The sequence below is a fragment of the Haliotis rufescens genome, unplaced genomic scaffold, assembly GCF_023055435.1.
Source record: "Haliotis rufescens isolate VD_foot unplaced genomic scaffold, xgHalRufe1.0.p SCAF_12, whole genome shotgun sequence".
NCBI lineage: Eukaryota > Metazoa > Mollusca > Gastropoda > Lepetellida > Haliotidae > Haliotis > Haliotis rufescens.
Genome location: NW_025963802.1, coordinates 9,041,186 through 9,068,797, shown reverse-complemented (window position 1 = coordinate 9,068,797; position 27,612 = coordinate 9,041,186). Strand labels below are relative to the sequence as shown.

Sequence of the window (27,612 nt, the reverse complement as noted above, 5' to 3'; positions counted from 1 at the left end):
CGAAGTAAGCATCTATATACTGACTAAAATTGTTATTGGCGTCCCATGTCATATTTTGCTAACGGACACTTTTCCGAATCAATCTAGGTATTTATTAAGCGTCATAAATTCGAAGGCTCAAATAAAAGTAGTACGTCATTTGTAATAGTTCAGGAATTTAGATCATCCCATCGTTTCACCTACCTAAAACTATCCATAGGCTATCCTAAATAAATTCAATAATATTCATATACATAATCACAATTCAATTTCCAAAAAGTTTTATCGTGATATTCTTATTCCTTTATTGTGTGTATAAAAAGCTTAGAGTGCAAATATACCGTTTAAACCGTTAAATTTGTGAACCCGGGCGGATTTACTGTCACGGGCGACATTTTTTACCTGGACACCGGTATAGGTACGCAGTTGACAATGTATTGCTTCGCGCACAGGTGTAAACCGACTAATCACATGAAATAAACAAATAAATTATGACAACTTACGAAAAACTACTATAAGATCTAAATGGCGATAGGTTGCTATACTACAACTATAAACTTTGCGTTAATTATATATTACAGATAACAGACTAATGCGCACTATTTGTTCAGGTGCGACAGCGGTGACACGGTTTGAATGCAAATGGCGGAAGTGTAGTGGTTGGAAGGAATACCACTCAGTAATCATGCATTGGAACTCGAAAATATTAGTTTTAGTGTTTCTTACCGCCGCGCTTGCTGACAGACGTAAGTACATTTTCTAATTATCATATATAAACAACACAGGTAAACCCTATACTCGAATAAGACAATACGGTACAGGTGTATACAAAAATATTATGACTCACATTTCCTCATACACACAACACATATAATCAGAACTGTTAACACTTAGTTTTAAATTTGGGATAAACCTTAGATATAGAGTAGCTACTTATGACTAATAGTGTAGTCTGTGTAGTCTGATACATTCTCTGATTCTGTATAAAGATTTATGTTATTTTCAAATTTTGTTCACAATCAGGAAGATAATTTCAAATCCCATACATAGTCTTGAGAGGTTATGAATGTCATACTGATTTCAATAATTATAATAGAAGTTGATTGTGTGTCACCCAAACAGTTTGTTTAAGTGTTTTAACATGTGTTTCTAGAATTTGAGGGTTGATACGCGAACATGGAATATATTCGTCATGTTCATATTGTACTATTAGTATCACTACTAATGTTCAGTTTTGTTTAGTTTACTTTGGGCATTGTTGGGCTGTGTGATCCTTGGCATTATACTATTTGTCATAACACAGTTAACAGAATGATAAACTGTTGAATGGATAATTAGGTGCAAGAAACCTCAATTAATCTATCCACTGTCATGCTTTGGTGACAACAAGGTGATCTTTAATATGTTTAGGGGAGCTTGGCCAAGACAGTTTACAGTTCATTTTAAAGGATGTCACATTAATTGTCTGCTAACTCTTAGTTCTGAGGTAGTTCAGTTTTTCAAGAGTTGATTATCTAGGGACATTGTCCTCAAGGTCTCCATTTCACACGGGGCATTATTTACCAGATTAGGAAATAGGGTTCTGGCACTGTAGCCAAAGGCTCTTGTGGTCGTATTATTAGACGGTGGTAATAAAGTTTCAAACATTTTCTCATAGAGTTACCGTGTTCATTGTGGCATATTAGATTTTCTACATGTTTTGGTTGCACCGTTACTACATAGTGATGTCCTTGTGTATCTGAGTCTGAGTAAGATTATCTGACAATCTCATTAAAATCAGATCTTCTCCCTGCCGCTAAACAATGATCTGAGGACATCCCATTACGGGTCACGTCAGACCGACCTTCGCAAACTCTGACCGACAAATGGAATTACTGACAAGAAGTCGACATTAGCCAATCAGGAGGCAGCTTTCTCGTGCTTTTCGGCACAAATTTCAAATTGGCGACTACGCTTCGAAACATATTTTGACAAATTCTCGCTTAAAAATTTGAAACCTGAACAAAAGAACGTTCTAGAATGGCTAATATGTGGTCTAGATTGTATAGATTCAGTTGTTAAGCCCATAACTATCGTTCGTAATACCCCGTTTTAACGCTTTCGAGGCTGCATGATTAGAAATCACATTCCGACTGTCACTTTCATGATCTGGTAAGCGACACTTTGATTGGTCGGATGAAAGGTGGTTCTGACATGACCCCTAATGGGATGTCCTCAGATCTTTGTTTAGCGGTAGCGAGAACTAAGATCTGATTTTAATGAGATTGGATTATCTGACATCTTATGACTGGTTAGTCACTGTGTCGTGGGGTAGCCTTGTGGTTAAGACTTTGCCAAATTGCCCGTGTTTGATTCCCCACATGTGTACAATGTGTGAAGCCTCTTCATTGTGTCCTCCTCCTCTGTGATATTGCTGGAATACTGCAAACAGCAGTGTAAACCATTCTCACTAACTCACTCATTCTATCTTTGCAGGACATCATAATACTACGGACACTTAGCTGACAGCAGCACAAACCTGTCATCACTCACGTTGATCTTCTTTTTTTTGCAACATTCTAAAGTGTACTCTTTCCAACATCAACACATAACATGTATAGTCTATTGTACATTTTGTTCATCATAAACAATCCTTATCACCCTTGTTTCCAGATCTTGTTGCAGGGGACAGAGGTAGTATATAGTTGTACATTGCACACTGAGTACCCATGAAGATAATGTGTTTGATCATTATTGATTACCATATTCGACGTAATAAGCGCCCACGGCGAAATTTGCTAAGATATTGGCTAGTGAACAATCCCAATTAGCACCCCTTTGGATTGATCAATGTACACAAGACTTATTTATGCGCGTATAATGTGCACTCGTGTGTTATATGCACCCTTAATTTTGGGCATTTAATCCTGGAAAAATATATCTGTCGTACATAAACATTTCAGGCTGTCAGCATAAACAACGAAATTTATCTTTCAACTTCTTTTTTCTTCACAAAAATAGCATTCTAATAAGAGCCCCCTATTTCTAATTTTGAGAGCGCCCTGGGCGCTTATTACGTCGAATAAAGTATATATGAACATGTTAGCTATTTGTTGTCTTAAGTCATAGATCATAAATGTACTAGGGAGTTGAAAAACAGTGAAAATTAACCATTAAAATATGGCCTTGTGTTAAAACATTTACATTTTTTTACACTTTCCCAAACATACAAAAGAATGACAGTGTTCTGACAATTTTTGTTGTTACCATAGTTACCATGATAATCACTGATGAAAAAAAAGACCCCCTCAGCATGTTCCTGTGCAATGTTGTTAAGGTGAACTGTCATCCTGATACTGAGAGAAAATAAGTCCCTAAAGAAAGAAAACATGTCAAACTTAACCTTAAGATCTGCCCTATTGTTATATTGTTATAAACATAATGTTCATATTGAATTATCCTTCATGTTTTGCATGGGTACTCACTCAGGCGTGTTTAGTATTTGTGAGACAGGTGTTACCATGGTTACTGTCTGGACTTTTGTTATTATTGTTACTGTTGAATATATTTGATGTTGTTTTTATCATGTTTATGTTGGTTGTTCACATTGTTCCCTCCCATTTTGCAATGGTTGTTGATCACCCGACCCCCAATTATCTGATTATCTCCAGTCTATTATGATAAACAAAGTGGCCTCATTTACCATTGTTTACTACCAATACTTGAAGATCTGGGGTAGAATAGGTTGTCAGCCATATTTGCCGTAAGAGGCGACTATGCTTGTCGTAAGAGACGACTAACGTAATCAGGTGGTAAGGCTCGCTGATTTGGTTGATCCATGTCATCATGTTCCTACTGCGTAGATTGATGCTCATGCGATAAGTCACTGAATTGTCTGGTCCAGACTTGATTATTTACAGACTGTCATCATATAGCTGGAATATTGCTGAGTGTGGCATTAAACGTTTAATCTTGTCACAATATGCTGCATGTGATTTTAAAACTTTACACGCTAATCCTGCATGAACCAAATGGCACATCTTGAGTCATGGATCTATGACATCACATGCGATTCATTCATGGGTGTCAGTTCACACAACATACCAATTTGTTCATTTGTGCATTGAACTAATCTAATATCTCTTGAATATGAGTAATTTTACATATATTAACCAACATGTATGGTATTCACGTTTCTTTTGTCGATGAGTAAATATGCTGGATAATCGTGGAGGCTATCACCATGACCGCCCTGCTTAATGTTGTTTATTAATTGTTACCATGGCAAGCATGGTAAGGCCGGACCTATTTATTAAGCTGTCTGCGTCAACATGACAAGCAGCTGGACACCAAATAAATGCAGTTGTCAGGTTGATTTGAGGCTCATTTCATTTATTAATTTTGCAAAAGTGATTTTTAATCTGAAAAAAGTACTTTCAAATAAATTTAGCATTTTACAAGTTTAAACTTTTTGAAAGTTTGGAAAATTAAGATTGTGAAGATTGACGCTTTTGTAAAACAAGAAAATAAACTTTGGAATTTGGCGTACACCGTATACTTGCTATGTATGTTTTATTCCAGGCTACATTCCCGAAGTTAATAGTTGTGTGAAGTCAGTCATATATTCATGATTCTTACATGCAAAACACGCGCTGACACAGCTGGGAATTTTCAACTTTGTTTTGTTAAAAGCTCCACCCTCAATGTTGCACCTCACTCCCTCCCTCCACTGCTGTTGCCAGGTTACACTTCCTTACATTGCAAGAACTGTGAACTCTTTGGTCTTATAATTCTACTGGGTAATCATTGTAATTTAATCATCTTTCAGGTTCCATTCTACTTTTGTCCAATAAACACACCATTTTCTGTGATTTTAAATTATAGCTGTATACGTGGTACAGGAACAGTGCTGGAACATGTAGAATGAAAGACAGTCTCAAGAAAACACAGAATCTTGCTATTGTCAAATTGTATGTACCGTATTCGACGTAATAAGCACCCCGGCGATATTCGTTGATATATTGGCTAGTGAACAATCCCAATTAGCACCCCTTTCGATTGATCGATGTACACAAGACTTATTTATTCGCGTATAATATACACTCGTGTGTTATATGCACCCTCAATTAAATCCTGGACATAAACATTTCAGGCTGTCGGCATAAACCACAAAATTTATCTTTTTTCACCAAAATAATATTCTAATAAGAGCCCCCTATTTCTAATTTTGAGAGCACCCTGGGCGCTCTTTACATCGATTACGGTAATTGCTTTGTGGATAAGGGTACATAAGCTGTTTTAAGTAATGTTGGGTTTCTTGTTTACGTTTAAAGTTTGGGACTGCATCATCATGATCATTGGTTGTTGTTTATTTTTTTTTGTTTATTTATTGGTGTTTATTTATTGGTGTTTATTTTGTTTTGTTTATTGGACTGGGAGCTTTTTCTGATTGTTTCAGAATGATTTTGACTATGGTCAAGTGATTATTCTTGTTTCATTGTTTACAAAAGAATGTTATTTTGTTACAATTTTGTCTTTCATGATATGTAATTATGGTTCTGATAGTGGTCGTCTTCCGTCACCCCAGGAGATCGGAGATAACTTCCTACATTCCCTGGGGAGTGGGGCCATGCACACCAGTTGTAATTATGAAAAAAACGACCCGTGGGAATTGTTTATCGTACAATGAGATACTGCAGGGAGAATAAACTATTTATCGCATATCTATGTTATATTGTGTCATAATTCACTGTGCACAGTTGTTCCCCTTAGTCCCGCCAGGATCTGTTAATGTAATTATTGTGATCATGATCCTGGGTTTGTCAGTAGGTAACCAGTGTGTATGGGTTTAGCAAAATGGTTTGTAGCACCTCTAGGACCTGCCTCATTTCGGGTTACTAAAACGTGTTAGTCTACTATCCCAAACATATTTTGGCATTAATACAGTATTTCATTGTATATTTTTATCTTAGTATCTAGCTTTAGTGGCTGATGAGTCGCTAAGTGTCCCCGGGGACCATATTGTAATTGTTTTATTGTCTCAGATGGAGTACGTAAATTTTGTGCGGAAGAAGTAAATGTTTATCATTGTATACCCTGAGTGTATGTTGCCATGCCAACAAGATATGTAAGGACTAGGGACCAAGGAACCTTTAATAGGGCAGAGCTTACTGACACTTGATCTCAGCTATGTTGATCCACTAGATTGACTGCTTATTGACAGGGTATGATATGTCATAAATTAGGATAAACAAGTTTAATTCCTAGTGTTAGCTTTTTCACACCTCAACCACCACCCCATATTCACAACCCCCGCCCACCCGCCTCACTCCTAACTATAAAACCCTTCTTTGTTTGTTTGCCCCGATTATGTTTCTAGGTTTGTCAGCACCATACCCGTGCTCGTGGGTTTCACCGAAATGGTAAACGTCTGAGACCTGCATCACTTCGGGCTTTCCTCCCACATTAAGCTGACACGCCGTGATATAACTGGAATACTGTTAAAAGCGGCGTTAAACCAAACTCACTCACTCACTTCTTTTTTTGAATACCTACCGTGCATATAAGTAACTGTGTGTTCCCTTCCTTTTTTACTGAGGATATACACCATATACATTGTCCAGCCAAACATTCCTGCTTTATGCAAATCACATCCATGGACAGTTATTATACACAGATGCCTTGAACAGTCTGTTTTAAAAAAATGAAAAAAGTTCTTCATGCCTCACATTTTGAAACATATACCCGGTGAAAATCTAGTAATTTATATGTAATTGTGGCCTTGGTGGTGATATTGGCATTTTCAAGGTTATCAGTCTAGTTTTAGTATCTAGTAAGTGTAAACCCTGAAGATCCGGGGTAGAATAGGTCTTCAGTAACCCATGCTTGTCGTAAGAGGCGACTAATGGGCTCGGGTGGTCAGGCTTGCTGACTTGGATGATGCATGTCATCGTATCTCATTTGCGTGGATCAATGCTCTATTACAGACTCCGTCATATAGCTAGTATATTGCTGAGTGCGGGGTTAAACTGAAAACAAACAAAACCATGAGTACAATGTGAGAAGCCCATTTCTGGTGACCCCCCCTTGGCACACCATATGACATAAATGTATGTTCTTGTTTCAGCCACCAGGTGGTGTGTGGTGAGCGACGATGAAGAGGCCAAATGCCTCAAGCTGCAGGAAGTATTAGATACCTTCAGATTCGACACCAGCATTGCCGGGAGTGAAGTGATCCCTTCTACATTCACATGTGTCCGAAGTGTGGACGTGTAAGTAGCTTCCCCCGCCCATCACAGTGTGTTCTGCCAGATCACAGCAGTAGGGTAGCCTTGTGGTTAAGGTGTTCACTCGTCATGCCATGGCCAGGTTCTATTCCCCACATTGGTACAATGTGTAAAGTCCATTTCTGGTGTCCCCCACTGGGATATGCATTAAACCATAATTTATATGATCGGACATTTATTAGTTACTAGTACATAGTGGGAGTTGTCTTGGGCGCTGCAATTCGCTGTGCAGAGTTGCATCCCTTAGGCACACCAGAAACCTATGATCATGGCTTCCAATCCTGGTTCGCCCCGATCATGTTTCTAGGTTTGTCAGCACCATACCCGTGCTCCTGGATTTCACCAAAGTGGTATATGTCTGAGACCTGCATCACTTGGGACTTTCCTCCCAAATCAGTCTGACACGCTGTGATATGACTAGAATACTCTTCAAAGCGGCGTTAAACCCAACTCACTCACTGACAAATAGCATTCTGCGGCAAAACATTCTGAGTCTACTGGAAGGAATTTGTCCTTGGCATTTTGTTCAGTAGATTGTAACTTGCTGACATATGTACTGTTATCATGGTTATTACTTGAGCAAACAACATTTTACCAAACTGGACTTCGGACTAGTTGCTGTATATATGGTAATAAAAAAAGCTATATAACACAGTAACATTCTATAGAGTCCATTCCTGACTGGCCGCGTCATACCAAAAGACGTTAAAAGATGGTACTTGTTGTTACCCTGTCTGGCGCTCGACATTAAGGGCTAAAACAAGGACTGGTCGGCTCGGAGTCAGTATACTGAGTGGGGTATTCATGTTAAACTGCGGCATGGTATCTCAGTGAGCTAGCACTATAAATAGGCATCAGTCCGGACTAGTACAAGCAGCCACACAAACACAAACACGTACATGCACGTTGCTATATAAGTGCAATAATCTTGGACGCGACGTTAAACCCCATTTCAGCTCACCTCACCATTCCTGACTTTTTCCCTGACCTTCACAAGCACCCTTAAGGATTCAGGCTACTCCGGTATCCTGGATGTTCCTGAAATGTGTCAGTGTACACCTGGTATAGTGTATAAGCCACTATTCTCTTTCATACTGGGGCGGTTGGGTAGCCTAGTGGTTAAAGCGTTCGCCTGTCACGCTGAAGACCCGGGTTTGATTGACGACATGGGTACATGCGTGAAGCCCAATTCTGGTGTCCCCCGCCATGATATTGCTGGAATATTGCTATAACATGCTATAAGCGGCGTAAAACCATGCTCAATCATTCTTTCTCTCTATCAAAGATTCCCATCATGCCTTTTCATTAACACACGATTTCCAAGATAACTTATTTTCAGCTAAACATTTGTTTAACCATGTTTTCAGGTTTGAGTGCATGAAGCAGATCGAAAATGACCAAGCTGACCTGATGACCTTGGATCCAGGTCAAGGTTACTACTCTGGCAGATATCACAACATGATGCCTATATTGGCAGAAAATTATGAAGACAGTGAGTTTCAGTTTACTCAAAGACTATTTTATATTTTGTTTAAGCTGCTGTTAGGATAATATCATGTCCACTGATCACTGCTGACCTTGGGTTTTTGCTCACCTTGACCTTATCAAAGGGTAGAGTTCGTTTCCAGAGCATAACTCAAAACCCATTCAATACTTTCTAACAAAACTTTGCATGTTTACCAGACACATACTGAACTGGTGCCTTTTGCTATTGAGGAATTTTAGAAATTTAAATTTTTTACGTTTCCATGGCAACAATTTGTCCTCGGTGTAGAGTTTTTCCTTATGCTTGTGAGAAACCAATTGTCATGGGTTCAAATCATAGATTTCCCCAGATTAATTTTTCTTGGTCTGTCAGCACCAGACAGTTTCCATCAAAGTGGTAAATGTCAAAGAACTTGAGGCTTTCCTCTCACATCACATTCTGCTCACTCACTCACTCACTCACTCACTCACTCACTCACTCACTCACTCATGTACTTTGCCTTGTGTTATAGTTGTGAAGGACAAGCCGACCTACTACGCCGTGGCAGTCTACCGACAGAGTAACCCTGTCCGCCTTGATGCCTTGTACAAGAAAAATATCTGCTTCCCAGGTAATCTGAAAACATTGTACCTTTAGATTTCTACCAATATACCAATTGGTTTTGACTTTCTAGTTCTCTTTTACTATTTTCTTCTTTACTGAAGTATTGTGCCACCTCATGAAAGTTTGTTGTTTAACGCCGCACTCAGCAATATTCCAGCTATATAAAGGCGGTCTGTAAATAATCAAGTCTGGACCTGACAATCCGGTGATTGACATCATGAGCATCTATCCACACAATTGGAATCAATGACATGCATCAACCAAGTCAGCAAGTCTGACCACCCGATCCCATTAGTCGCCTCATACGACAAGCAGCATTTTACAGCAAGCGAGGGTTGCTGAAGACCTATTCTACCCCGGATCCTCACAGGTCGGGATTCCAGGTATAGACTTGACTAAAGTAAAGGGAACAGGTTGTTAATGAATTGTTGACTGCATGTCATTGTGTCGGAATTGCATGGATCGAGGCTTGTGTTGGTCCAGACTCAATTATTTACAGGCCACCGTCATATAGCTGAAATATTTCCAAGTGTGGCATTAAGCAGCACACAAACAAACCATAAAACATGGTAATCTTTTTTTTTTCAGTCATGTTATTTTACAAACATCAACTGGGTGGTACTAAGGTGGCTCTGTTGAACTAACTTTGTTGGACTACCTTTGTTGGGCTACCTTTGTTGAACTGCCTCTGTTGAACTACTTTTGTTGAACTACCTCTGTTGGACTACCTCTGTTGGACTACCTCTGTTGAACTACTTTGTTGAACTGCCTCTGTTGAACTACTTTTGTTGAACAACCTCTGTTGAACAACCTCTGTTGAACTACCTCTGTTGAACTACCTTTGTTGAACAGTACCATGAGCATAGCATCCATCTCTTTTCAACACCTGACCGCCTCCATGGTTTTGTGGATGGAGCATTTACCTGGAGAGTGGAAGGTCGTGGGATCGATCCCTGGCCACATCATACCCAAAAATGTTAAAAAATACTACTTGTTGTTACCCTGCCTCAGCATTAAGGGGCTAAAACAAGGACTGGTCAGCTCGTAGTCAGTCACTGTGTCTGAGTGGGGTATTCATTTTAAACTGCGGCATGGTATCTCAGTGTGCTAGCACTATAAATCGGCATCAGTCCGGAAGCACACACACACACACACACACACACACACACACACACACACCACACACCACACACACACACACACCACACACACACACACACACACACGTCGCTATATAAGTGCAATTATCTTGGACGCAACGTGAAACCCCATTTCACCTTACCTGACATCTTATTGACCCTTATTGTGTTGCAGGTATCGGAATGAGTGCTGGGTATTTGTATCCCATTGCTGAACTGTTGGACAGGAACAGAATTCCAGTGGAAGAGTGTAACGCCGTCGTCAAATCCGTTACCAGCTTCTTCAACAGGATGTGCCTACCTGGAGCTCTCACTTCCTTCTACAACCCTTTCGGTGAGGTCTCCTGTGCTGCAGTCACTGTAGTTATAGCAGGGTTGCTGATTTTGACAGTTTCCGGAATGTTGCAATATGTTTTAATACACCGCATTTGAGCAGACACTAGTACCTAGTTACCCGCGCTATATAAATGTATAGTATAATAATAATAAAGTTTAAAGAACACCCAAATGATCAGCGTGAAAACCTGATGGGTGCACGCTGTTGTAAATACATGTAGTGGATTTATGCAAAGTGTGAACACCAGTTTTTGTGTTTATAACTCCATAATTGCAAAAACATGTTGAAGTCTATTCTTATTAATATAATTATTAATCTGTCAACAATAAAACAGATTGCATATTTAATCATAAACACAGACACAACACTAGAGACAACTATACGAAATCGGTGATATCGTTCAGTGCAGTAATACAGTAGTAGTTGGCGCACTGTAGTAACTCCTGAGGATAGTAACCAATGACAGTAGTAACTGTAGTAACTGTGTAGTAAGTGCTGACTGTATGGACTATGTGGGGGCACGGTTGGCCCAGTTGGCCCACTCGTCTAAGGCGCTGTGATCTGCTGTGCAGAGGTGCGTCCCTTGGGTACGCAAGAAACCTATGATTGTGGGTTCGAATCCCGGTCTGCCCCGATTATGTTTTTAAGTTTGTCAGCACCATACCCATGCTTGTGGGTTTCACCGAAGTGGTAAATGTCCATGACCTGCATCACTAAAGGCTTTCCTCCCACATTAACCTAATGGCCTGATAAGACTGGAATAATGTTAAATGCAGCGTTAAACCCAACTCACTCACTCACTCACTCACTCACTATTGACTATGTAGTAACTCTCTCACTCTCCCCCAGGCAACAACCCCACCTCCGTGTGCGAGTCCTGCAGTGGGGCAGGGGAGGAGAGATGCACCACCAGTGATCCCTCGGCCGGGTTCGACGGAGCCTTCAACTGTATGGCCAGCGGACGCGGTGACCTCACTTTCCTCCGCCATGACACTGTCCAAATGATGACATCACAGCCAGGATCACAGTTCACACCTGATGTAAGTTTCTTGTACCATCTTCCATTCATGACCTGTTCTCTTGTTGGCATGCTGTGTAAAGCCCTTTTCTGGTGTCCCCTGCCTTGATATTGCTGGAATATTGCTAAAAGCAGCGTAAAACCATACTCACTCACTCACTCACTCACTCACTCACTTGTTGGCATGTAGGGACAGAGCCTGGGGATCCTGTATCAATACATGTCATCCCCTAGGGAATTCAAGTTAGAATTTTCCTCGATTAAACGGAGGGCCTTGAATAAACTTTGTGGTATCTAGTAAACGCTGGATTCACTAGGAAGTTTTTATGCACAGGTTCTCTCCATTATTATCTTTGTGATTAAGCACAGGGGGTAAAGTGTGTCTGAAAGAAATATACGCCCAGGTGTTTAATCAAGGAAAATGTCTCCAGCAACTTAGTGTTAGCAGCTGTCATTTAAAGTCTAAGGGAGATAACTCTAGTTAACCGAAGTGATAGCGAGTATATGCACTGTAAGTGAGTTGGGGATTTCTGATGATGATTGAATGTGTTGTACATGTGCTAGGATAGCTGGTTAGGTTATGAGGATGTGAGGGATATTGTAGAAATGGCAGTTTTCAGTGGGGATCTATAACAAACATGGCATGTTTGTATTAACAGAGACCATAAAATGATGTGGTACGATCTTTCACTGTGCATGTTATGCATTGTGACTTTACAGATCTGTTAGTCTGGCTTTATGACTTGATGGCTTGATTGTGTATCATTGTACCCCGACTGGATTGTTGCTCATAATATCACCCACTGGTTGTCTGATCCAGACTTGATTATTTGCAGACCTTCATCATTTCTTGTCTTGAAACCTAGCTGTCTGATTGGCTCGTAATTATCTTGTTAATTTCCATGCAGGTCAGCTTGCCATCTGTTTTAAATAATACTGCCATAGAAAAATATTTCACAAAAAATAAGTTACTGTAGCTTGTTCATCATATTCATGCCCTTGACCTTCATAGTCATAGTTTATTGTTCACATGCCGTAAATTGCAACTGATTATCGTCGATGTTACAGAACTTCCAGCTACTTTGTCGAGATGGCAGCCAGCGTCCTGTGACAGAATTTGAACAATGTAACTGGGGAATTATTCCCTCCCACATTGTAATGACGTCTGCTGTACGAGAGCAAGACGTTGTCGATCGCTTCAAAAGATTCATCCTTCAGGCTGTGGAATGGTTCAAATTTGGCGGGCCATATTACGACACTTTCAAGATCTTCGAATCTGAGAAGATTTACGATGATTCAGGCAAACTATACACAAGGAAGAACCTGATGTTTTCGGATACAACCAAAAGGATAGAGGACATTGACGCCAGTTACTACGAATGGGTTGGTAAGTGACCTTGATGGCCACAGATTGAGGAATGATTTCAGTGATTTATCAAGGGGCAGGAGTAGCCGGTTAAGGTGTTCGTTCTAGTGGTTAAAGCGTTTGCACGTCACGCCGAAGACCTGGGTTCGATTCCCGACATGGGTACAATGTGTGAAGCCCATTTCTGGTGTCCCCCGCCGTGATATTGCTGGAATATTGCTAAAAGCGGCGTAAAATCATACTCGCTCACTCACCCATCACCCCAGAGGTCTGGGTTCCATTCCACAAGTGGTCATTGCTCGTGGTCATGTTATTGTGGTTGATCCTGTTATGGAATTGTTGGAATATCGCTAAGACTGTTGTTCGTTTGTTTTTGTTAAATGCTGCACTCAGCAATATTCCAGCTGTATTACGTCAGTCTACAAATAATCAAGTCTGGACCAGACAATCCAGTGATTGATATCATGATCATCGATCTACGCAGTTGGGAGATGATGACATGCATGAACCAGGTCAGCGAGTCTGACTACCTGATCCCGTTAGTCGCCTGTTACAAAAAGCATAGTATCCTTTTACAGCAAGCATGGGTTGCCAAAGACCTCTTTTAACCCCGATCTTCATGGGTCCTAAGACCCCAGTAAACACCTTACTCTTACTCACTATATGAATTATACAGCATGTTTGCATGTGGACATCGGGGAGGTCAGGGAGCCTGGTGGTTAGGGTGTTTGTACAAAGTAGCGATGTCAATACAAGAATAGGACATTTTCCTGATTTTCAGAAAATATTGATAGGACATTATCCTTTGCTTGATATGATTGGAACTTTGTTAACAGTTCCATAAGTTCCATATTTCCCTGCAAGTTGGTAGATACATTCAGTATACCCAGGTTTGTCCATAAACATGTTAAAAGTAGCTCATGAGCTGAGGCTGTTCCAGTAATGAATAAATGTGGTAATTGTGAATTATGCACAAAACAGGTACAGGCTTATGCTATAGTAACTTAGCTATATGTTGTTGTTGTTATCCCCCGCCGCGCGAAAGCACGAAGCGGGGGATATAGTATTCACGACCGTCCGTACGTCCGTCCGTACGTCCCACCTGTTTGTTGCCGCGATATCTCAAGAACTAAACACTGGATTGTCTTCATATTTGGAACTATGGTGTATATACAGACTCCGCAGACACCAGTCGGTTTTGGTGACCTTGATCCCATTCTCAAGGTCACAGCAGACAAATCTGCTTTTAGAGTTGGAAAACGGTGTTGCCGCGATATCTCAAGAACTAAACACTGGATTGTCTTCATATTTGGAACTATGGTGTATATACAGACTCCGCAGACACCAGTCGGTTTTGGTGACCTTGATCCCATTTTCAAGGTCACAGCAGACAAATCTGCTTTTAGAGTTGGAAAACGGTGTTGCCGCGATATCTCAAGAACTAAACACTGGATTGTCTTCATATTTGGAACTATGGTGTATATACAGACACCGCAGACACCAGTCGGTTTTGGTGACCTTGACCCCATTTTCAAGGTCACAGCAGGCAAATCTGCTTTTGGAGTTAGAAAACGGTGTTGCCGCGATATCTCAAGAACTAATCGCTGGATTGTCTTCATATTTGGAACTATAGTGTATATACAGACACCGCATACACCTGTCAGATTTGGTGACCTTGACCCCATTTTCAAGGTCACAGCAGGCAAATCTGTTTTTGGAGTTGGAAAACGGTGTTGCCACAATATCTCAAGAACTAATCGCTGGATTGTCTTCATATTTGGTACTATGGTGTATATGGCGGGGGATATTTCGTCACTCTGTGACAAATACTTGTTGTTGTTGTTGTTAGCTTATGCATCATGTGAAACACTTGGGGGGGGGGGGAACAAGGACAGATGCTTATTAGATATAATTAGTTTAAAATATCCAGTAGATGGGCACCTGGACTGCTTCCGTGGTCTAGTGGAAGAGCATCCGGGGTTTGATCCTCGACCGCATCATACCTAAAGACGTTAAAAGATGGTACTTGTTGTTACCCTGTCTGGCGCTCGGCATTATGGGACTAAAACAAGGACTGGTCAGCTCACACACGCACACGCACATGTACATCGCTATATAAGTACAATAATCTTGGATGCAACGTTAAACCCCATTTCACCTAACCCCATTATGGGCACCCTTTGGAGTATATATTGAATATCCACATATAGATGATATAGATAAATACTCAATGAGAAGGATTACATGTGAGTCAATACACAATGATTGCAACAGTTTTCTGGGGCACTGTTCTGGCTCAGTTACCATGGTTACATATTGCATGCTGTTAATATACCTCAGTTTGAATTCTTTATCTGACAGAGTGTTTTCAATTCTACCTGTCAACAGGCCCTGATTTCATTGATGTATTGAACAAGATGCGTCGGTGCCCGCTGGACATGGCCCGCTGGTGCGTCATCTCCATCGCCGAGAAGATCAAGTGCGAGTCCATGATCATGGCGTTCAAGGCCAAGGACCTGAAGCCCGAGATTGACTGTCTGCTGGGCGCCAACACAACCCAGTGCATGGACATGATCGCTAAGGGAGACGCGGACCTCATGAATCTAGATGCCGGAGATATCTACGTTGCTGGCAGGTCAGTAGTGGTGTGGAGGTTGCTGTGGTTTTCGCATTATAACAATAAATATGATAAATAATGATTAAAAAAAATATTGTAAAAACTTCAACTTTTCATACCTGTACGAGAGGCCGTTGACCTGTGATAATGCTGAAAAGTCATTATTTGACAACCTTCTTCATTTTGTCAAATGTTTCAATCGTTTGTCGGGGGCATGGGTGGCCCAGTCGTCTGAGGCGCCGCGATTAGCTGTGCAGAGTAGCGTCCCTTGGGCACGCCAGAAACCTATAATTGTGGGTTCGAATCCCTGTTCGCCCCGATTATGTTTCTGGGTTTGTCAGCACCATACCTGTGCTCGTGGGTTTCACCGAAGTGGTAAACATCTGAGACCTGCATCACATCGGGCTTTCCTCCCACATTAAGCTGACACGCCTTGATATAACTGGAATACTGTTAAAAGCAGCGTTAAACCAAACTCACTCACTCAATCGTTTGTCCAGGACTCCATAGACCTATGCAGTAAGACTTGCTGTGTATATAAATCTTTGGTTTGACTTGTGTTCAGACGGTTTAACCTGATCCCTATTGCGGCGGAGGACTATGGTGATATGTCCATGAGTTTCAAGGTGGTGGCAGCAGCACGGAAAACAGACAAGATCACAACACTCTTCAATATGAAAGGTGGGCAGATTTTAGGAGAGCTTCACCTACTCTGAGCAGCAAACATGTTGGACACAGACAGGTCTGTGTTTGATGAGAGTGATGTGTATATTGTAATCACTAGTGTTGGGTATCTTATTTCTACTTAATGTGTACAGAGACATGAAAGTCAATACTTTTCTTTACCATAAACCTATTCTTGATATGCTGTAGGTGTTCTTGGATTACCTTCAGTGTTTTGGGAAGTCAAAGATTTCCCCATCCTTCCCAACACAACTTTCACCAGTTATACTTTATCGATTTCACTATGTCTATTGATGTTGAAACTTGTATCCCCATGACAAGATATCTCAAGATGACTTATGGTTGAATATTGACTTGCAGGCAAGCGGGCGTGTCAGCCTGGCATAGGGCGTGGCGATGGGTGGATAATTCCTATCAACATTTACATCGAGACGGAGCAGTTTCTTCCAGACGACTGCACTATCTTTGAAAATATTGGTATGTGTTGGATAAATAATATTGGGGAACTATCTTTGAAAATATCAGTATGACTTTCCAAACAAGACACATTAGGATACCATTTTTGAAAATATCGGTATGTGTTTCCAAACAAGACAATTTAGGGCACCATCTTTGAAAATATTGGTATGTGTGGGACAAATAATTATAACATAGGACATATCAGGGCACCGTCTTTGAAAATATTGGTATGTGTGGGACAAATAATTATAACATAGGATATATCAGGGCACCATCTTTGAAAATATTGGTATGTGTGGGACAAATAATTATAACATAGGACATATCAGGGCACCATCTTTGAAAATAAATTGAGTAATGTATTGGAGTAAATGATTTAGTTTTTATTTAGATGGACCAATGTGGTTCATTTCTCAGATCTGTGGGACGGTGGGGTAGCTTTGTGGTTAGAGCTTTCACTTATCATGCCGAAGACCCGGGTTCGATTCCCAACATGGGTACAATGTGTGAAGCCCATTGCTGGTGTCCCCCGCCATGGAATATTGCTAAAAGTGGCGTGAAACCAAACTCAGTCACTCACTCACAGATATGTGGTCTTGTGGTCTATTTCTGTCTGTTTCTCTGTTTACAAGGGACCATGACATAGCCTAGATATTGCTGACTACAGCGTAAACATGTCCACTGTCCAATAATGTTTCAGGCCAGCTGTTTGTGCGGAGCTGCATCCCGGGGGCCCTGGACAAGGAGTACAACCCCAAACAAACTCCCATCAGCCTCTGCGAGGGCTGTGCCGCTGGGGGCTACAGGAAGTGTCAGCGGAACAGTGAGGAGCAGTATTACGGGGCCAGCGGCGCCTTCAGATGTCTCGTGGAACGTGAGTCCAACTGTCACCTTGTTGATACGTAACAAACCCTGTTGGGATTCCTGGTTCGAAAAGGTCCCAGCAACGTGCTGGTTGTAAGAGCTGACTCTGTGGATTAATGGTTGATTAAGTCATTGTATCAGACTCAATTATTTACAGGCTGCCACCATATAGCTGGAGTACTGCTGATTTAGTCATTAGACATGTTACACAAACAAACAAACAAACAAACAAACAAAGAGGTCAAAATTATTTGTCAGCCAAAACTGGCTTCCACAGGAGATATTGCTTGGGTGAGATTGTCTCGTGTGAGATATAGCTTCAACATATTGCATCCCAATGCTTTACAGACCATTGTGACATCATCAGCTACCAGAACTTCACAATAGAATGACATCACTAGTCTTCCTGCTGTTCTTTTGCACTCATGACACTGGTTATTACTGTTTACAAACTGGAAAAGTTCGAAGAATGTGTCTTTTAATATAAAATATCTCAACACGTGTCGATAACGCTTTAAAAATCCTCATCAAGCCTCAGAGTTTTAAACTGTTATGCTCATGATACCAATCACTTGATTGTCGGGTGCAGACTCAATTATTATTCACTGACCGCCATCATATAGCTGGAATATTGCTGGGTGCAGCGTTAAACAATAAACAAACAAACATAAATGAAATTTGTTCGGGCTTTTAGGCACAACACTCTCATATAATTTGTTTGAGTGAACATTTGTTTTATGTACAACTCTGTCCAACATTGACCCGTGAAGATTCCGGGGTAGAATAGGTCTTCAGCAACCCATACTTGCCTTAAAAGGAATATGTTGCTGTGTGCAGCGTTAAACAACAAACAAACAAAAAACTGTCCACTATTGATACATGAACACAGTTATGCCTCTGCTTTATCCAGGTGGTGGTGACGTATCGTTTGTGCGTCACTTGACAGTGAGAGACAACACTGATGGACGTAACCATGCCAAGTGGGCGAGGAACCGGCGGTCAGACGACTACGAGCTGTTGTGCAAAGACGGCAGCCGGGTGAACATAGACAAGTTCGCCCAGTGCCATCTCGGGACTGTCCCAGCCAATGCTATTGTCACTTCCAGTAAGTCAGTTGTCAGGAGGGATAAACTGTTTGTGAAAGAACAGAGATACAGTGATCCCTCGCTACAATGCTAATGGGGGAACAGGTGGCCCAATGCTATTGTCACTTCTAGTAAGTCAGTTGTCAGGAGGGATAAACTGTTAGTGAAAGAACAGAGATACAGTGATCCCTCGCTACAATGCTAATGGGGGAACAGGTGGCCCAATGCTGTTGTCACTTCTAGTAAGTCAGTTGTCAGGAGGGATAAACTGTTAGTGAAAGAACAGAGATACAGTGATCCCTCGCTACAATGCTAATGGGGGAACAGGTGGCCCAATGCTGTTGTCACTTCCAGTAAGTCAGTTGTCAGGAGGGATAAACTGTTGGTGAAAAAACAGAGATACAGTGATCCCTCGCTACAATGCTAATGGGGGAACAGGTGGCCCAATGCTGTTGTCACTTCTAGTAAGTCAGTTGTCAGGAGGGATAAACTGTTGGTGAAAAAACAGAGATACAGTGATCCCTCGCTACAATGCTAATGGGGGAACAGGTGGCCCAATGCTGTTGTCACTTCTACTAAGTCAGTTGTCAGGAGGGATAAACTGTTTGTGAAAGAACAGAGATACAGTGATCCCTCGCTACAATGCTAATGGGGGAACAGGTGGCCCAGTCGTCTAAGGTGTGAAGAGTTGCGTCCCTTGGGCTCGCCAGAATCCTATGGTTGTGGGTTCGAATCCTGGTTCACCCCAATTATGTTTCTAGGTATGACAGCACCATACCCATACAAGTGGTAAACTTCGGAGACCTGCATCACTTAAGGCATGCCGTGATATAACTGGAGTGCTTTTCAAAGGGGTGTTAAACCCAACTCAGACGAAGTAAATGTGTTAGGTTTGTGTACAAGGCACCATATATTGCATGTACTATTGTTATTGCAGTTGCTATTCTTGTCATTACCATGATCTGTTATGTAACTGGCTTATATCTTTGTAATGTTTATTAGTCTATTAATTTGGCTCTACAGAATTCAAGAGTGCACAAGAGCGTGAGATTTTCTGGAACCTGGTTAACTATGGACAACAATTCTTCTCTTCTGACATGTAAGTGGATGTTAAATGGAAATTCACAATTTTAATGAAAGTTGTTTTAAACTGAACAATATCATGGTCTGATTACATTTGATTTAATGATAGGGTACATTTCTCCCAACTAATATTGTTTCTTGTGTTTCACCAAAGTGTTAAACGTCTAAGACCTGCACCATTTCTGGCTTTCCTCCAGCTGATATGCTGTGATAGGATAGAACCAGTGTTCAAAGTGACATTAAACCAAACTCAGTATCAAGTCTTTGGATGGCATTTAGAAGGGATACACATAAGGAAGAGAATTTATGGAAGTCAAGTTTTATTATTATGAGGAGGCTTGGTCGGGTAGCCTAGTGGTTAAAGCTTTCTCTTGTCACGCCGAAGACCTGGGTTCAATTCCCGACATGGGTGCAATGTGTGAAGCCCATTTCTGGTGTCCCCCGCCATGATATTGCTGGAATATTGCTAAAAGTGGTGTAAAACCATACTCACTCACTCACTCACTATTATGAGGAGCACAATGTTTTCAGAGTGTATACTTAATCCTTCATCAATCGACTCCTTTACCTGATGGAATAAGTATATACTCCAATACGTTGTGTTCCTTATAATAAAGAAGTCGACATTCATATGCTCTCTTCCTTTAAATCAGTATTGCTTATCTTAAGAGGCAACCAAACTGTATCGGGTGGTCAAGCTCTCTGACTTGATTGATTGCATATCATCATTCCTCACTGGCATGAGAAGTTGCTCATGATGTCAACCACTTGTTTGTCTAGCCCAGATCATTTACAGGCCTTCTTTACATTGCTGTGAAAATGCTGACTGTGACATAAAAAATTCAACAGAGATCCATGTTAGAATTGGTCTTCAGCAACCCAGGCTTGTTATAAGAGGCGACTGACAACCTACTGGTCAGGCTTATTGACTTGGTTGATCCATGTCATCATATCCCAATTGCATTGATCCATGCTCATGATATCAATCACAGGGGCACAGGTGGCCCAGTCATCTAAGGCGCAGCGATTCGCTGTGCAGAGTTGCGTCCCTTGGGCACGCCAGAAACCTGGAATAAACTGGAATAGTGTTAAAAGCGGCGTTAAACCAACTCACTCACTCACTGATATCAATCACATGGACTGTTGTGTCCAGACTGGATTAATTACGACTGCCATCATACAGCTGGAATATTGCTGAGAGTGGCATTAAACAACAAACAGACCTTAAGCGATGGGGAGGTTTGATTTTACTCAATCTGTTGTGTGTTTCCAGTGATGGAGACTTCCACATGTTTGACTCGGGGACGTGGTACTCGGACCTGATGTTCACGGATGCAGCTGTGCGACTCATGAGGATCCCAGACGACAGACAGAACTATCTCGACTGGCTCGGAGAAGACTTTGTTGCCCAAATAGAAAACCTTCACAAATATACGTGCGTGTCCCCAGATTCGGCCATGTCAATGTCACCCAGCTTCCTGTTTGTTGCAGCGTTATTTGCTGCTGTACAGTTCTTCAAGTTATAGTGTCCTCAGAAGAGGTTTTCGGATGATTTGATCTGTTAGTCTCTCTTTTCAAAGCAGTAATGCTAAATTTCAGTTCAGTCAACCTGATAAACATGCTCAATATGTGTTATGATAGTTAAGAAATCAAAATTAAGACATTTTGTAAAATTGGAAACGTTACTTATTTTGTTCATTTTCGATGAACGTATTCAGTTCTTCATTTTTAACAAATACACATAGGTAATACTGATATGACCTTCATTGGTTTTGAAGAGAATGATGCAATACAATGTATGCAAGAATTCCATCTTTTGTAAATAAGTTGATATGATTCTTCATGAAAATGGCATGATGTTAAACTAAATAAATTTGACATCAAATTTATTTCATTCTTTCATGCATGTTATATTGGTTGTAAGAACATTAACGAGAAATTAATATTGGCCGAAGAGAAATTTTCAACATGTGATACACTTCTTTTTTCATTAATTAGAAATGTGAGGTTTGCTAAAACATTTATACATGATAAATGCAAGTCATGTGTTAACTTAACTCATCAACTCAAAATGACCAATCTGAAAACAAGAACAGGTCATTCTTTTATTTGCTAACAATCTTGAACATCTTGCCCAGAACGTGAATATCCAACATTTCTCATTCTAGAATTGTAAATATCATATTTTATACCCAGATATTATGTGTACATAATATGTTCATAACCACAAATCATATATGTAATATTTGTCAGAAATCAGTGGACGTAGTTGCATCTGTGTAGCTTGCCTTCGAGTTATTGTTAGAGGAAGTTTTCATTAAGGTGCTAGTTTGCCAGTTCCTATGTATTTCCCAGTGCTTAAGGAAAACTTAATCAAACTCAATCCTGATTTTGACGGGGAAATATGATTTGGAGAAATGTGTAAAAACATGTAAAACTAAAATTTCTAATTGATTGAATATTATGTGTTATTAAAATACTTGCTAGTGACGATGTACCATTAGTGCTTTTAGAGTTAGTTTGAAGACTATTTTCTTAGTACATGTGTACTGTTATGTAATAGTTGCAAAAGAATTTTGTTGAATTACGGTTGATATCAATGCTTTACTTAACTTTTATTCATATGATTCATTTTGAAAAGGTATTTCTTTTTTAAATTAATGACTATATAGAAATAGGGTTTGACAATTTTATACTGGATTGTTCTTACATTGTACATAAACATACACTTTGTAATTATGGTGACCTTATGTACATTATGAAAATCTCATAAGAACTACTTTTGTAAAATAAAGTGATTTTTATATAAGTTTTTTTGAGTTATTCACATATTTTGCAATTTGTTTTTCATGTACCCGAGATGTATCACTAGCTTCTATGTAATACCCCACTTCTATTATCTGTTGTCATTATATTACTGAAATATTGCTGAATCTGCACAGCACTGTATTCACTCACTCACTCACTTTGTCTGGTTCAGACTCGATTATTTACAGACCGCTACATATAGCTGGAATATTGCTGAGTATATATACAACAAACAAACAAACACTCACTCACTCATGCTATTACTCCCAGTAATCAACGTTACATAGCTATATCCTCATTTGTCTTGTCAGGATTTATGTCAGATTTTTGTAATGGACATAAGAAGACACCCTCTCCTCGACCGTCCCATTGACAGGACGACAAGCCAACGTATGTTTCTAAACACAGGGAAAACACGAATAGCAAACTAACTACAATATCTACACTGGAGAATGGAGATGTAAGTATCAAAATAAAGCGCTGAACATAAGCTATCCAACCATATCATTAACGATTCACAACGAGCTATGTACAATTATAAGAGGCAAAAATGACCATAAATACATAGAGGTTATCACGCGAGTGTGTTTGGGGATGGTAAATATCCTGCATTAGGAATAAACATTGTATTTAGCGAGCCTTGGCGAGCTAAATACATAGTGTTTATTCCTAATACAGGATATTTACTATCCCCAAACACACAAGCGTGATAACCTCTTTATCATATAATGTCATTCTTTAATTCTGTGCTTCAAAATCGCTTTCCCTCTCTCACAAACATTACCGAAACATTGCGAGTTTTCCTGGAATGCGCGCATTAATATTTATTACGTCACAGGGTAAGTGATGTGTCAGTCGGGCAGTGACAGTAGCCAATATAGTTCTAACTGAAATCTGTTTCTTATACAGTGGCGAAGCAACATATACGCAAAACAACAATTGTTTTTAGTTGCCTTTCGCGGCAATCCATCGGTCTGTCCGCTAGAGTAACTGCCCTTTGTCAAAGGGAAGCTACTCTAACCCTAGTCTATGAGACGTCACGGCCACGGTCAGACGTTGTTGACAGTCGGTCTGTCCTGTCATAAAGTTCAGAAGTGTAGTCAGATGTATATACAGCGACAAAACGAAACAAGGTAACAATTCAAACATATTTCGGCCAAATCCAACTATTTTAATTCGTGGAGAAGGTTTCAAGCCGCAGAGGTCTACAAGCACAGATATGGCTACTGATCCCGCTTGTCTAGGCCTCGTGCCCTCGCAAAATTGTTTCGAAATTTATATCTCCAAAGTTGCCAAAACTTATAAAATGCCTTAGCTACGTAACAGTATGACACTGATTTTCAGTATAATAGACTGTTCTTTTGATAATGATAGCAATTATCCCTGTAGTTTATCCAGATTCCCGATGGTTAATTCTGACTCGATCGCCGAATGACGAGGGCGACGCCATGTTTGTTTATAAGCAGTGAAAGTAGTCCCTACTTGACCTTTGATATTTGCATCTCTATCCGCATATGACCCCAACGGATATCGTATTTATCCGTTGGCTTTATCCTGCCGAGAAACCTACCCATTATATGATAAATGAGAAATTTCTGAATGTAGATTTAAATTCCCTTAATGTTTGCAAATCATAACTACAAAAACATTTTCAATACAAGATTACAGTAACGAACATATGAGAGACAACATACATCCAGTCATTACATGGTTTGAGAGTGTCATTCGATTACAAGAGAGAAAAATAGTTGGGCCACTAATTCTCTAACACGAAATGATCACACTGTACAATGACGGCCGATGGAGTTTACCGAGCAGTATCGGAAATAAAGTCGGGGAACATAGCGGCACTGAACCATGACATGGGTAAAATTGATCAACCAAGTCAGCGAGCTTGACCGCTCGATCCCAACAGCCTTTTTACAGCAAGCATGGATTGCTGAAGACCTATTCTAACCCGGATGTTCACGGGTCCTGTGGGATGTTCTCGGGCTGGATTGTTTGGATTGTCTGGTCCAGATTATTTACAGACCGACGTCATATAGATGGAATATTGCTAAGTGCGGCGTTAAACAACAAACGAACAAACAAAACATCCCACAGATGCTCTAAATTGGGACATGTCAGGGGACTTAGCAGGCCAATCCAATGTCCGTATGCCTTCTCGTCAGATATAATCAGTGACGACTTGGTCACGATGTGGTCTGGCATTGTCATCTTGCAGTTCAAACTCTCTGCCGATAATTCTAGCGAATGGAACAACGGAAGGACGCAAAATGTCATCAACATGTCAACATATCGCTGGCCAGTCAAATTTTCTTCCACAAAAACCACATCAGTTCGCCTGTCATGTGTGATACCAGCGTTAGAAATTGGCACTATTCCTGTGGTCCCTACCAAACTGCCCAATAGTAAAGGTATCCTAAGGACGAGTAGAAATTAGTCCATTTTAAGGGTTTTGCTATATGTTATCATTATAAGGACTTGTGGACAAAAACTGTTAGTTTCTAACCCTGGATACCGCCCCACACCATGACACTGCCGCCCCCATAACGATCATGTTCAATTATTGTTGCCCTGGCATACCGCTCGCCACTATGTCTCGAATAACATATTCTACAGTTTGTGAATCGGAGGTAAAACCTTGATTCGTCTGGAAACGTGGTGTAACGCCATTGGCGCACGGCCCGTCCCTGGTGTTGAATCTAAGGAGTATTTGACTTCCGAAAATCTAATGACATCTGTCCTCTCCTAAACTACACAACCTTCGTAATACAAAGATAATACAAAACATATTCATCTTACCTGACGAAAGTGTTATTTTGTGATTGTTGAAGATGTTGACTTGTAGTTGATGAACGAAACGCCAACCGAAAACATATGTCCGCGAGTGGAACTCGTTCGAGTGCTTCGGTTGAAGATATAGTGATTGCCTCTGAAAAAAGACTTGCAGACTTAATGAACAATATCTTGAGATACAGTCTTATACAATCTATGAAATTCTCTGAACAACGCGTCAACGATATATATTTTAAAGTTGTACATCGTCTTCCGGTCTCTGATTTCCAACGTAAAAACAATCCATCACCTGTCGGAAGCATCATAGCTGTGTTCCTGTATATGCCTGATAGAGAGGCTGTGCTGAATGCTAGACCTTTCCTAAGAAGGACAAGAAAAAGCGTGCAAACAGGCCTCCCACCCATGCTAGTGAGTGAGTGAGTTGGGTTTAACGCCGCTTTTAACAGTATTCCAGTTATATCAAGGCGTGTCAGCTTGATGTGGGAGGAAAGCATGAAATGACGCAGGTCTTAGATGTTTACCACTTCGGTGAAACCCACAAGCACGGGTATGGTGCTGACAAACCTAGAAACATAATCGGGGCGAACCAGGATTCGAACCCACAATCATAGGTTTCTGGCGTGCCCAAGGGACGCAACTCTGCACAGCGAATCGCTGCGCCTTAGACGTGCCAAAACAAACCGTTCACTATTATCGGTGTATGGGATTTGTACAAATTAAGATGCAGGGGGCTTTATATTTGTTGACAAACATGTAATGTAACAGGCAAGATCAAGGTCACTACGCGCCTCTGACTCTGCGTGACGAGTGCACGATTTCCCCGCGCATTGAGCGCCACGTGGTCTAGTCCTCACAGTTACAGCTGTGTACTATGTGCTTTGAGGAATCTGTTCGTTCACATATTTGGATAACTATTTCAAACATTAGTGGAACTATGCGTGGACAAGGCTACAACATGTGAGTAAGAAACGTTTGTGAAACCTTTGACTTTACAACAGTGACCATACAAATCTATCTTGTATGGCCTATGTTCACAATGACACTGCCATGTACAATAGGTATGTGTCGCTGATCTGTGACTGGAAAAATGTATGAACCAGAACCATCAAATAAAGATCCTATATCCATGCACCGATGCGACAATCAATACAAATATTCCCAATCACAATCACATGTATTCTTACTTACACATGTCTTTGGTAGTTTCATTCAGACCTCCGGGGCGGTCGGGTAGCCTAGTGGTTAAAGCGTTCGCTCGTCACGCCGAAGACCCGGGTTCGATTCCCGACATGGGTACAATGTGTGAAGGCCATTTCTGGTGTCCCCCGCCGTGTTATTGCTGGAATATTGCTAAAAGGGGCGTAAAACCATACTCACTCACTCACTCACTTATTCAGACCCCTTATTAGAAGATGTATACTCGGTAAGTTCGTATTGCGGAACCCCCAACAAATTCCACTTGTCTTTACTTTTAACTACCCCCAAACACACTCACATTAATGGCTGTTGTCAGGGCGACCCCCTGTCCCCATACTTGTTCATACTTTGTGTCGAAATATTAGCAAATATGATAAGGAATAATAAACATATTAAACGTATAAATATTGATAATATTGAATAGCTCTTGGCACAGTTTGCAGATGACACCACATGCATGTTAGGTGGTACCGAACGCTGCTTATATGCAGTTATGCAAATTCTAGAACAGTATGCACGGTTCTCTGAACTAAAAGTAAACACAGACAAAACTAGAATTAACCGACATGAACTATGGTGATAAACTTAAATAATGTGAAACTCAGATGAATATTTCGTCCACAAGAAACACAAAAACACATTTTATTATGATCTTTTTTAGCTTGGTTTGACATCATTCAAGGTTTTCTTCCAGTACACAATGAGGACATTCTCGGTCAAATGGTTTGGCACAACAACCACATCAGAATTGATAAGGAAAGTGTAATTTATGAAAGATGGAACAAGAAGGAGGTCCGGTTCTTAACATTTTAAGAGATAAAAA

The 27,612-nt window shown here is 40.6% G+C and overlaps 2 protein-coding genes across 3 annotated transcripts in view; both read left to right on the top strand.

Moving 5' to 3' along the window:
* Positions 1 to 577: 577 nt before the first annotated feature.
* Positions 578 to 22,794, top strand: LOC124143896 (melanotransferrin-like). 2 transcript variants are annotated; one of them, XM_046513060.2, is made up of 15 exons: positions 586 to 725; positions 2,632 to 2,652; positions 7,085 to 7,229; positions 8,612 to 8,736; positions 9,242 to 9,340; positions 10,648 to 10,806; positions 11,659 to 11,849; positions 12,896 to 13,214; positions 15,582 to 15,828; positions 16,376 to 16,491; positions 16,855 to 16,971; positions 17,654 to 17,827; positions 18,728 to 18,922; positions 19,926 to 20,001; positions 21,259 to 22,794. In XM_046513060.2, the coding sequence occupies exons 1-15, from the start codon at positions 665 to 667 to the stop codon at positions 21,509 to 21,511; spliced, it is 2,298 nt and encodes a 765-aa protein (XP_046369016.2). In that variant the 5' UTR covers positions 586 to 664; the 3' UTR covers positions 21,512 to 22,794. The 2 variants fall into 2 exon arrangements, with proteins under 2 accessions (XP_046369017.2, XP_046369016.2); XM_046513061.2 differs by lacking the exon at positions 2,632 to 2,652 and having other exon boundaries at positions 578 to 725.
* A 3,566-nt stretch (positions 22,795 to 26,360) lies between these two features.
* The window catches only part of LOC124143897 (spermine oxidase-like), a 43,503-nt gene continuing 42,251 nt past the window's right edge, over positions 26,361 to 27,612 (top strand). The window contains exon 1 of the mRNA XM_046513063.2: positions 26,361 to 26,549. The gene's annotated coding sequence lies outside the window, so the exon portion shown is untranslated. The remainder of the gene's footprint in view (positions 26,550 to 27,612) is intronic.